The sequence below is a fragment of the Oncorhynchus keta genome, unplaced genomic scaffold (assembly GCF_023373465.1).
Source record: "Oncorhynchus keta strain PuntledgeMale-10-30-2019 unplaced genomic scaffold, Oket_V2 Un_contig_1593_pilon_pilon, whole genome shotgun sequence".
Lineage (NCBI taxonomy): Eukaryota > Metazoa > Chordata > Actinopteri > Salmoniformes > Salmonidae > Oncorhynchus > Oncorhynchus keta.
The window spans coordinates 22095-34564 of record NW_026279612.1 but is presented as its reverse complement, the minus strand read 5'-3'; the positions used below and the strand labels follow the sequence as shown (position 1 = coordinate 34564).

General features: G+C 46.0%; 1 protein-coding gene across 1 annotated transcript; it reads left to right on the top strand.

The window, feature by feature from the left end:
- Positions 1–7475, top strand: LOC127919170 (neurotrypsin-like). Its single transcript, XM_052502583.1, has 2 exons — positions 1–986; positions 7417–7475. The coding sequence occupies exons 1-2, from the start codon at positions 611–613 to the stop codon at positions 7473–7475; spliced, it is 435 nt and encodes a 144-aa protein (XP_052358543.1). The 5' UTR covers positions 1–610.
- Positions 7476–12470: the final 4995 nt, after the last annotated feature.

Sequence of the window (12470 nt, the reverse complement as noted above, 5' to 3'; positions counted from 1 at the left end):
CTGATTATCATGATCATAATCACAGCCCTGTAGGATACATCCACCTCGTTATGACCCATTAATAAGGCTATTACAATAACACACACACACACACACACACACACACACACACACACACACACACACACACACACACACACAGGGCTCCTGTGTGCTTCTCAGTGCTAGAGGCGTCACTACAGACCCTCGTTCGATTCCAGGCTGTATCACAACCGGCCGGGATAGGGTTTGGCCAGGGTTGACCGTAATTGTAAAAATAAGAATTTGTTCTTAAACTGACTTGCCTAGTTAAATAAAGGTTATACGCAACACACAAGCGCGAGAGTCACTCGGGATCTCATTAACTACCGGGCTCGAGGCACGAGTTCTGTTTCGTTCATTGATCCGCGTCTCTTTTAAAAACTCCTTTCTTGCCTGTCATTCTCACTCACACACACCCGGTCCCGGTCGATCCTATCCCACACTATGTAGACAGGTTCAGAATCAAAAGAGCGCATTTCTGAGAAGACGTGGCGTGAACCGGTTTCGTGTTTATTTCTCTTTCTCGGTTATGGACTACATTTGAGAGCGAGAGGACAGGGAGAAAAGAAAGCCTGAACCGAGAAAACAAATGTCTCGGCTACTCTACAACAACATCATGGACTCTGTTCTCCTCTCAGTCGTTACGCTGGTAGTTGTTTTCACCTCCTCTTCCTACTCTCTTTCCTCCTCCGACGTCGTTCCCTCTCCTTCCTTCAATCTACCGTTTACCGACTGTGTCCAGAGCCGCGGGAGAGACGGGTTCTACCAAGGGTCTGTGGACGTGACGGAGTCCGGTGCGGTGTGTATGAGGTGGAGCGAGGTAGCGGGGTTTGAGGAGCGCTATCCGGGTAGAGGGCTTGGGGATCATAACCGCTGTCGGAACCCGGACAACAGGATCAGACCCTGGTGCTTCTTCAGGAACAGCCGCGGCAGAACCGACTGGGGCTACTGCGACTGTAAACAAGGTAGAGGAAGGAGAGGTGTGTGTGTGTGTGTGTGTGTGTGTGTGTGTGTGTGCAACAGCGGGCATGTCTCAGCAGATGGAAGCATCTCATTAATATTGAGGTATGTGTCTGGTTGGTGGCTAGACTAAGAAACGTTGTTACGTTAACATGTACGAAGACAGACAAGCTGTCAGTCATTAGGGGAGACTCTACCAAGATAGACAAGCTGTCAGTCATTAGGGGAGACTCTACCAAGATAGACAAGCTGTCAGTCATTAGGGGAGACTCTACCAAGATAGACAAGCTGTCATTAATTAGGGGAGACTGATCAGTCATTAGGGGAGACTCTACCAAGATAGACAAGCTGTATGTTATTAGGGGAGACTCTACCAAGACAGACAAGCTGTCAGGTATTAGGGGAGACTCTACCAATATAGACAAGCTGTCAGTCATTAGGGGAGACTCTACCAAGACAGACAAGCTGTCAGTCATTAGGGGGAGACTCTACCAAGATAGACAAGCTGTCAGTCATTAGGGGAGACTCTACCAAGATAGACAAGCTGTATGTTAATTAGGGGAGACTCTACCAAGATAGACAAGCTGTCAGGTATTAGGGGAGACTCTACCAAGATAGACAAGCTGTCAGTCATTAGGGAGACTCTACCAAGATAGACAAGCTGTCAGTAATTAGGGGAGACTCTACCAAGATAGACAAGCTGTCAGTCATTAGGGGAGACTCTACCAAGATAGACAAGCTGTCAGTCATTAGGGGAGACTCTACCAAGATAGACAAGCTGTCAGTCATTAGGGGGAGACTCTACAAGACAGACCAGCTGTCAGTCATTAGGGGAGACTCTACCAAGATAGACAAGCTGTCAGTCATTAGGGGAGACTCTACCAAGACAGACAAGCTGTCAGTCATTAGGGGAGACTCTACAAGATAGACAAGCTGTCAGTCATTAGGGGAGACTCTACCAAGATAGACAAGCTGTCAGTCATTAGGGGAGACTCTACAAAGATAGACAAGCTGTCAGTCATTAGGGAGACTCTACCAATATAGACAAGCTGTCAGGTCATTAGGGGAGACTCTGCAAGACAGACAAGCTGTCAGTCATTAGGGGAGACTCTACCAAGACAGACAAGCTGTCAGTCATTAGGGGAGACTCTACCAAGACAGACAAGCTGTCAGTCATTAGGGGAGACTCTACCAAGATAGACAAGCTGTATGTTATTAGGGGGGAGACTCTACCAACAGACAAGCTGTCAGTCATTAGGGGAGACTCTACCAAGATAGACAAGCTGTCAGTCATTAGGGGAGACTCTACCAAGATAGACAAGCTGTATGTGTATTAGCGGGGAGACTCTACCAAGACAGACAAGCTGTCAGTCATAAGGGGAGACTGTGCCAAGATAGACAAGCTGTCAGTCATTAGGGGAGACTGCTGTCAGTCATTAGGGGAGACTGTGTGATAGACAAGCTGTATGTTATTAGGGGAGATTCACCAAGACAGACAAGCTGTCAGTCATTAGGGGGAGACTCTACCAAGATAGACAAGCTGTCAATCAACAGGGGAGACTTTACCAAGATAGACAAGCTGTCAGTCATTAGGGGAGACTCTACCAATATAGACAAGCTGTCAGTCATTAGGGGAGACTCTGATAGACAAGCTGTCAGTCATTAGGGGAGACTCTACCAATATAGACAAGCTGTCAGTCATAAGGGGGAGACTCTTTCAGACAAGCTGTCAGTCATGAGGGGAGACTCTACCAAGATAGACAAGCTGTCAGTCATTAGGGGAGACTCTCAAGACAGACAAGCTGTATGTTATTAGGGGAGACTCTCCAATATAGACAAGCTGTCGGTCATTAGGGGAGATTTACTCAAGACAGACAAGCTGTCAGTCATTAGGGAGACTCTACCAATATAGACAAGCTGTCAGTCATGGGTCTCTACTCTGTAGACAAGCTGTCAGTCATTAGGGGGAGACTCTACCAAGATAGACAAGCTGTCAGTCATTAGTGTCTCCAAGACAGACAAGCTGTCAGTCATTAGGGAGACTCTCCAAGATACTCTGTCAGTCATTAGGGGAGACTCTACCAAGATAGACAAGCTGTCAGTCATTAGGGGGAGACTCTCTGACAGACAAGCTGTCAGTCATTAGGGGAGACTCTACCAAGATAGACAAGCTGTCAGTCAACAGGGGAGACTTTCCAAGACAGACAAGCTGTCAGTCATTAGTCTCTACCAATATAGACAAGCTGTCATTCATTAGGGGAGACTCTCCAAGATAGACAAGCTGTCAGTCATTAGGGGGAGACTCTACCAAGATAGACAAGCTGTCAGTCATAAGGGGAGACTCTCCAATATAGACAAGCTGTCAGACATTGTCTCTACCAAGATAGACAAGCTGTCAGTCATGGGGGAGACTCTCCAATATAGACAAGCTGTCAGTCATTAGGGGAGACTCTACCAAGACAGACAAGCTGCCAGTCATTAGGGGAGACTCTACCAAGATAGACAAGCTGTCAGTCATTAGGGGAGACTCTACCAAGATAGACAAGCTGTCAGTCATTAGGGGGAGACTCTACTCAGACAAGCTGTCAGTCATTGGGGGAGACTTTCTCAGACAAGCTGTCAGTCAACAGGGGGAGACTGGACAGACAAGCTGTCAGTCATTAGGGGAGACTCTACCAAGATAGACAAGCTGTCAGTCATTAGGGGGAGACTCCAATATAGACAAGCTGTCAGTCATTAGGGGAGACTCTCCAATATAGACAAGCTGTCGGTCATTAGGGGAGACTGACAGACAAGCTGTCAGTCATTAGGGGGGACTCTACCAAGATAGACAAGCTGTCAGTCATTAGGGGAGACTCTACCAAGACAAACAAGCTGTCAGTCATGGGGAGACTCTACCAAGATAGACAAGCTGTATGTTATTAGGGGAGATTCTACCAAGACAGACAAGCTGTCAGTCATTAGGGGGAGACTCTACCAAGATAGACAAGCTGTCAATCAACAGGGGGAGACTTTACCAAGATAGACAAGCTGTCAGTCATTAGGGGAGACTCTACCAATATAGACAAGCTGTCAGTCATTAGGGGGAGACTCTACAATATAGACAAGCTGTCAGTCATTAGGGGGAGACTCTACCAATATAGACAAGCTGTCAGTCATAAGGGGGAGACTCTACCAAGACAGACAAGCTGTCAGTCATGAGGGGGAGATCCTAAGATAGACAAGCTGTCAGTCATTAGGGGAGACTCTTATCAAGACAGACAAGCTGTATGTTATTAGGGGAGACTCTATCCAATAGACAAGCTGTCGGTCATTAGGGGAGATTTTTACCAAGACAGACAAGCTGTCAGAAAAAGGAGACTCTACCAATATAGACAAGTGTCAGTCATTAGGGGAAAAGATAGACAAGCTGTCAGTCATTAGGGGAGACCTACCAAGATAGACAAGCTGTCAGTCATTAGGGGAGATCTACCAAGACAGACAAGCTGTCAGTCATTATCCTAGAGAAAGATACACAAGCTGGAGTCATTATCCTAGAAAAAGATAGACAAGCTGTCAGTCATTAGGGGAGATTCTACCAAGACAGACAAGCTTCAGTCATTAGGGGAGACTCTACCAAGATAGACAAGCTGTCAGTCAACAGGGGGAGATTTACTAAGACAGACAAGCTGTCAGTCATTATCTCTACTATAGACAAGCTGTCATTCATTAGGGGAGATCTCTACCAAGATAGACAAGCTGTCAGTCATTAGGGGGAGACTCTACCAAGATAGACAAGCTGTCAGTCATAAGGGGGAGACTCTACCAATATAGACAAGCTGTCAGACATTAGGGGAGACTCTACCAAGATAGACAAGCTGTCAGTCATAAGGGGGAGACTCTATCCTAGATAGAAAGCTGTCAGTCATTAGGGGAGAGACTATCCAAGACAGACAAGCTGCCAGAGTTAGGGGAGACTCTATCCAAGATAGACAAGCTGTCAGTCATTAGGGGAGAAAGATAGACAAGCTGTCAGTCATTAGGGGAGACTGGCAGACAAGCTGTCCTCATTGGGGGAGACTTTACCAAGACAGACAAGCTGTCAGTCAACAGGGGAGACTCTATCAAGACAGACAAGCTGTAGTCATTAGAAGAACCAAGATAGACAAGCTGTCAGTCATTAGGGGAGACTTAATATAGACAAGCTGTCAGTCATTAGGGGAGACTCTACCAATATAGACAAGCTGTCGGTCATTAGGGGAGACTATCCAAGACAGACAAGCTGTCAGTCATTAGGGGAGATCCTACCAAGATAGACAAGCTGTCAGTCATTAGGGGAGACCTAGAAAAAGCAGACAAGCTGTCAGTCATTAGTGGGAGACTCTACCAAGGCAGACAAGCTGTCAGTCATTAGGGGGAGACTCTACCAATATAGACAAGCTGTCAGTCATTAGGGGAGACTTACCAATAAGACAAGCTGTCAGTCATTAGGGGAGACTTTACCAAGACAGACAAGCTGTCAGTCAACAGGGGAGACTTATCAAGACAGACAAGCTGTCAGTCATTAGGGAGACTCTATCCAAGATAGACAAGCTGTCAGTCATTAGGGGAGACTTATATAGACAAGCTGTCAGTCATTAGGGGAGACTCTACCAATATAGACAAGCTGTCGGTCATTAGGGGGAGATTATCCAAGACAGACAAGCTGTCAGTCATTAGGGGAGACTCTATCCAAGATAGACAAGCTGTCAGTCATTAGGGGAGACTTATCCAAGGCAGACAAGCTGTCAGTCATTAGTGGGAGACTTATCCTAGAAGACAAGCTGTCAGTCATTAGGGGGAGACTCTACCAATAAGACAAGCTGTCAGTCATTAGGGGAGACTCTATCCAATATAGACAAGCTGTCAGTCATTAGGGGAGACTTTACCAAGACAGACAAGCTGTCAGTCAACAGGGGAGACTCTATCAAGACAGACAAGCTGTCAGTCATTAGGGGAGACTTATCAAGATAGACAAGCTGTCAGTCATTAGGGGGAGACTCTATCCAATATAGACAAGCTGTCAGTCATTAGGGGGAGACTCTCCAAGATAGACAAGCTGTCAGTCATTAGGGGAGACTCTACCAAGACAGACAAGCTGTCAGTCATTAGGGGAGAAAAGACAGACAAGCTGTCAGTCATTAGGGGAGACTCTACTAGACACGCTGTCAGTCATTAGGGGGAGACTACCAATATAGACAAGCTGTCAGTCATTAGGGGAGACTTACCAAGACAGACAAGCTGTCAGTCATTAGGGGAGATTCTACCAAGACAGACAAGCTGTCAGTCATTAGGGAGAACCAAGACAGACAAGCTGTCAGTCATTAGGGGTGACTCTACCAATATAGACAAGCTGTCAGTCATTAGGGGAGACTGTGTGTGTGTGTGTGTGTGTGTCCTGTGAAAAGTGTGTGTGTGTGTGTGTATGTGAGTGTGTGTGTGTGTGTGTGTGTGTGTGTGTGTGTGTGTGTGTGTGTGTGTGTGTTATCCTGTGTGTGTGTGTGAGTGTGTTCCTTATTGGTCAGCTTGATTTATGTTCCTCAGTGACCTATGAAATAGAAGGATCAAGGAAATCAACGTTTTCCTCTGATATGATACTCGGGAGACAGATACACATCTCTTTCTCTCTCTGTCTCTCTATGTCTCTCTCTCTGTCTCTGTCTCTGTGTCTCTCTCTCTGTCACTCTGTGTCTCTCTCTCTCTCTGTCACTCTGTGTCTCTCTCTCTGTCACTCTATGTCTCTCTCTCTCTCTGTCACTCTGTGTCTCTCTCTCTGTCACTCTGTCTCTCTATGTCTCTCTCTCACACTGTGTCTCTCCTCTGTGTCTCTCTCTCTCTCTGTCTCTCTATGTCTCTCTCTCACACTGTGTCTCTCACTCTGTGTCTCTCTCTCTCTCTCTCTCTCTCTCACTCTGTGTCTCTTATCTCTGTCAGTGTCTCTCTGTCACTCTGTGTCTCTCTCTCTCTCACTCTGTGTCTCTCTCTCTCTGTCACTTTGTGTCTCTCTCTCAAAACTCTGTGTCTCTCTCTCTGTCACTTTGTGTCTCTCTGTCACTCTGTGTCTCTCTCTCTCACTCTGTGTCTCTCTCTCTCTGTCACTCTGTGTCTACTCTGTCTCTCTCTCTCTGTCACTCTGTCTCACTCTCTGTCACTCTGTGTCTCTCTCTCTCTGTCACTCTGTGTCTCTCTCTCACTGTCACTCTGTCTCTCTTACTCTGTGTCTAGTCACTCTGTGTCTCTCTCTCACTGGACTTATCCTCTCTCTGTCACTCTGTGTCTTTCTCTCTGTCACTCTGTGTCTATCTCTCACTGTCACCTGTGTGCCTCGCTCTGTCCTCTCTTTGTGTGTCTCTGTCACTCTCTGTCTCTATCCTAGTGGAAAATGATCTAAACGGTGTGTGTGTGTCTCTCGTCCAGGGTCAGTGCGCCTGCAGGGCGGCCGCTCTAAGCTGGATGGCAGGGTGGAGGTTATCTAGAGGGGTCTGGGGGTCTGTCTGTGGTGATGACTGGGGAGAGCAGGGAGTGGTCTCCAGACAGCTGGGACCGGAGTGAGTCACACCCATGCGTAGAAAACATGCACGCACACACAGTCACACACACGCACACACACTCACACACACGCACACACACGCACACATCACACAAAACACAACTGTGGGAGAGGTTATCCTAGAAAAAGGAGTGGAGCGGTTATCCTAGAAAAAGGAGTGGAGTGGTTATCCTAGAAAAAGGAGTGGAGCGGTTATCCTAGAAAAGGAGTGGAGTGGTTATCCTAGAAAAAGGAGTGGAGCGGTTATCCTAGAAAAAGGAGTGGAGCGGTTATCCTAGAAAAAGAAAGGAGTGGAAAGGTTATCCTAGAAAAAGAATGGAGTGGAGCGGTTATCCTAGAAAAGAAAGGAGTGGAGCAGTTATCCTAGAAAAAGAATGGAGTGGAGCAGTTATCCTAGAAAAAGAAAGGAGCGGTTATCCTAGAAAAAGAAAGGAGCGGTTATCCTAGAAAAAGGAGTGGAGTGGTTATCCTAGAAAAAGAAAGGAGTGGAGTGGTTATCCTAGAAAAAGAAAGGAGCGGTTATCCTAGAAAAAGGAGTGGAGCTGTTATCCTAGAAAAAGGAAGGAGGGAGCTGTTATCCTAGAAAAATGAGCAGATATCCTAGAAAAAGGAGTGGAGCGGTTATCCTAGAAAAAGGAGTGGTGTGGTTATCCTAGAAAAAGGAGTGGAGCTGGTTATCCTAGAAAAAGAAAGGAGGGAGCGGTTATCCTAGAAAAAGAAAGTGGTGGAGCTGTTATCCTAGAAAAAGGAGGGCGCAGTTATCCTAGAAAAAGGAAGGAGGGGAGCGGTTATCCTAGAAAAAGGAGTGGAGCTGTTATCCTAGAAAAAGAAAGGAGTAGAGCAGTTATCCTAGAAAATGGAGTGGAGCTGTTATCCTAGAAAAAGAAAGGAGTGGAGCGGTTATCCTAGAAAAATGAAGGAGGGGAGCGGTTATCCTAGAAAAAGGAGTGGAGCTGTTATCCTAGAAAAAGAAAGTGGTGGAGCTGTTATCCTAGAAAAAGGAGTGGAGCGGTTATCCTAGAAAAAGAAAGGAGCGGAGCAGTTATCAGAGAAAAAGGAATGAGGGGAGCGGTTATCCTAGAAAAAGGAGTGGAGCGGTTATCCTAGAAAAATTAGTGGAGCTGTTATCCTAGAAAAATGAAGGAGGGGAGCGATTATCCTAGAAAAAGGAGTGGAGCTGTTATCCTAGAAAAAGGAGTGGAGCTGTTAACCTAGAAAAAGAAAGGAGTAGAGCAGTTATCCTAGAAAATGGAGTGGAGCTGTTATCCTAGAAAAAGGAGTGGAGCTGTTATCCTAGAAAAAGAAAGGAGTAGAGCAGTTATCCTAGAAAATGGAGTGGAGCTGTTATCCTAGAAAAAAAGGAGGAGGAGCGGTTATCCTAGAAAAATAAAGGAGGGAGCGGTTATCCTAGAAAAAGGAGTGGAGCTGTTATCCTAGAAAAAGGAAGGAGGGGAGCGGTTATCCTAGAAAAAGAGGAGTGGAGCTGTTATCCTAGAAAAAGAAAGGAGGAGCAGTTATCCTAGAAAATGGAATGGAGCTGTTATCCTAGAAAAAGAAAGGAGTGGAGCTGTTATCCTAGAAAAATGAAGGAGGGGAGCGGTTATCCTAGAAAAAGGAGGGAGTGGTTATCCTAGAAAAATTAGTGGAGCTGTTATCCTTGAAAAATGAAGGAGGGGAGCAGTTATCCTAGAAAAGGAGTGGAGCTGTTATCCTAGAAAAAGGAAGGAGGGGAGTGGTTATCCTAGAAAAAGGAGTGGAGCTGTTATCCTAGAAAAAGAAAGGAGTGGAGCGGTTATCCTAGAAAAAGGAAGCGGTTATCCTAGAAAAAGGAAGGAGGGGAGCAGTTATCCTAGAAAAAGGAAGGAGGGGAGCAGTTATCCTAGAAAAAGGAAGGAGTGGAGCGGTTATCCTAGAAAAAGGAGGGAGCGGTTATCCTAGAAAAAGGAAGGAGCGGTTATCCTAGAAAAGGAGTGGAGCAGATATCCTAGAAAAAGGAGTGGAGCGGTTATCCTAGAAAAGGGAGTGGTTATCCTAGAAAAAGAAAGGAGCGGAGCAGTTATCCTAGAAAAAGGAAGGAGGGGAGCGGTTATCCTATAAAAAGAAAGGAGTGGAGTGGTTATCCTAGAAAAATTAGTGGAGCTGTTATCCTTGAAAAATGAAGGAGGGGAGCGGTTATCCTAGAAAAAGGAAGGAGCGGTTATCCTAGAAAAAGGAGTGGAGCAGATATCCTAGAAAAAGGAGTGGAGCAGTTATCCTAGAAAAGGAGGGAGGGTTATCCTAGAAAAAGAAAGGAGCGGAGCAGTTATCCTAGAAAAGGAAGGAGGGGAGCGGTTATCCTAGAAAAAGGAGTGGAGTGGTTATCCTAGAAAAAGGAGGAGGAGCGGTTATCCTAGAAAAATGAGTGGAGAGGTTATCCTAGAAAAGAAAGGAGCGGAGCAGTTATCCTAGAAAAAGGAAGGAGGGGAGAGGTTATCCTAGAAAAAGGAGTGGAGTGGTTATCCTAGAAAAAGGAGTGGAGTGGTTATCCTAGAAAAAGAAAGGAGCAGAGCGGTTATCCTAGAAAAAGAAAGTGGTGGAGCTGTTATCCTAGAAAAAGGAGTGGAGCGGTTATCCTAGAAAAGAAAGGAGCGGAGCAGTTATCCTAGAAAAAGGAAGGAGGGGAGCGGTTATCCTATAAAACGGAGTGGTTATCCTAGAAAAATTAGTGGAGCTGTTATCCTCGAAAAATGAAGGAGGGGAGCGATTATCCTAGAAAACGGAGTGGAGCTGTTATCCTAGAAAAAGGAAGGAGGGGAGTGGTTATCCTAGAAAAAGGAGTGGAGCTGTTATCCTAGAAAAAGAAAGGAGTAGAGCAGTTATCCTAGAAAATGGAGTGGAGCTGTTATCCTAGAAAAAGAATGGAGTGGAGCGGTTATCCTAGAAAAAGAAAGGAGTGGAGCGGTTATCCTAGAAAAAGAAAGGAGGGAGCTGTTATCCTAGAAAAAGAAGGAGGGAGCGGTTATCCTAGAAAAAGAAAGTGGTGGAGCTGTTATCCTAGAAAAAGGAAGGAGGGAGCGGTTATCCTAGAAAAAGGAAGGAGCGGTTATCCTAGAAAAAGGAGTGGAGCAGATATCCTAGAAAATTGAGTGGAGCGGTTATCCTAGAAAAGGGAGTGGAGTGGTTATCCTAGAAAAAGGAGTGGAGCAGTTATCCTAGAAAAAGAAAGGAGCGGAGCAGTTATCCTAGAAAAAGGAAGGAGGGGCGGTTATCCTAGAAAAAGGAGTGGAGTGGTTATCCTAGAAAAAGGAGGGAGTGGTTATCCTAGAAAAAGAAAGGAGCAGCGTTATCCTAGAAAAATAAAGTGGTGGAGCTGTTATCCTAGAAAAAGGAAGGAGGGGAGCGGTTATCCTATAAAACGGGGTGGTTATCCTAGAAAAATTAGGAGGAGCTGTTATCCTAGAAAAATGAAGGAGGGGAGCAGTTATCCTAGAAAAAGGAGTGGAGCTGTTATCCTAGAAAAAGAATGTGGAGCTGTTATCCTAGAAAAAGAAAGGAGGGAGCAGTTATCCTAGAAAAATGAAGGAGGGAGCGGTTATCCTAGAAAATGGAGTGGAGCTGTTATCCTAGAAAAAGAAAGGAGTGGAGCGGTTATCCTAGAAAAAGAAAGGAGGGGAGCGGTTATCCTAGAAAAAGAAAGGATTGTCTAGACAGGACATATGATGTAGCAGTTCTCTAGACAGGACAGATGGTGTAACAGGTGTGGTAGCAGGTCTCTAGACAGGACAGTTGCTATAACAGAGGATGTAGCAGGTCTCTAGACAGGACAGATGATGTAGCAGTTCTCTAGACAGGACAGTTGCTATAACAGAGGATGTAGCATGTCTCTAGACAGGACAGATGATGGAGCAGGTCTCTAGACAGGACAGATGATGTAGCAGGTCTCTAGACAGGACAGGTGATGTAGCAGGTCTCCTAGACAGGACAGATCATGTAGCAGGTCTCCTAGACAGGACACGTGATGTAACAGGTCTCTCGACATGACAGGTGATGTAGCAGGTCTCTAGACAGGACAGATCATGTAGCAGGTCTCTAGACAGGACAGGTGATGTAACAGGTCTCTAGACAGGACAGGTGTTGTAACAGGTCTCTAGACAGGACAGATTATGTAACAGGTCTCTAGACAGGACAGGTGATGTAGCAGGTCTCTAGACAGGAAGATTGTGTAGCAGGTCTCTAGACAGGACAGATTATGTAACAGGTGTGGTAGCAGGTCTCTAGACAGGACAGATAATGTAGCAGGTCTCTAGACCGGACAGATGATGTAGCGGGTCTCCTAGACAGGACAGGTGATGTAGCAGGTCTCTAGACAGGACAGGTGATGTAGCAGGTCTCTAGACAGGACAGGTGATGTAACAGGTCTCTAGACAGGAGATGGAGCAGTTCTCTAGACAGGACAGGTAATGTAACAGGTCTCTAGACAGGACAGATGATGTAACAGGTCTCTAGACAGGACAGGTGATGTAGCAGGTCTCTAGACAGGACAGATGATGTAACAGGTGTGGTAGCAGGTCTCTAGACGGGACAGGTTATGTAGCAGGTATCTAGACAGGACAGATGATGTAGCAGGTCTCTAGACAGGACATGTGATATAACAGGTGATGTAGCAGGTCTCTAGACAGGACACATTATGTAGCAGGTCTCTAGACAGGACAGATGTTGTAGCAGGTCTCTAGACAGGACACGTGATGTAACAGGTCTCTCGACATGACAGGTGATGTAGCAGGTCTCTAGACAGGACAGATCATGTAGCAGGTCTCTAGACAGGACAGGTGATGTAACAGGTCTCTAGACAGGACAGGTGTTGTAACAGGTCTCTAGACAGGACAGATTATGTAACAGGTCTCTAGACAGGACAGGTGATGTAGCAGGTCTCTAGACAGGA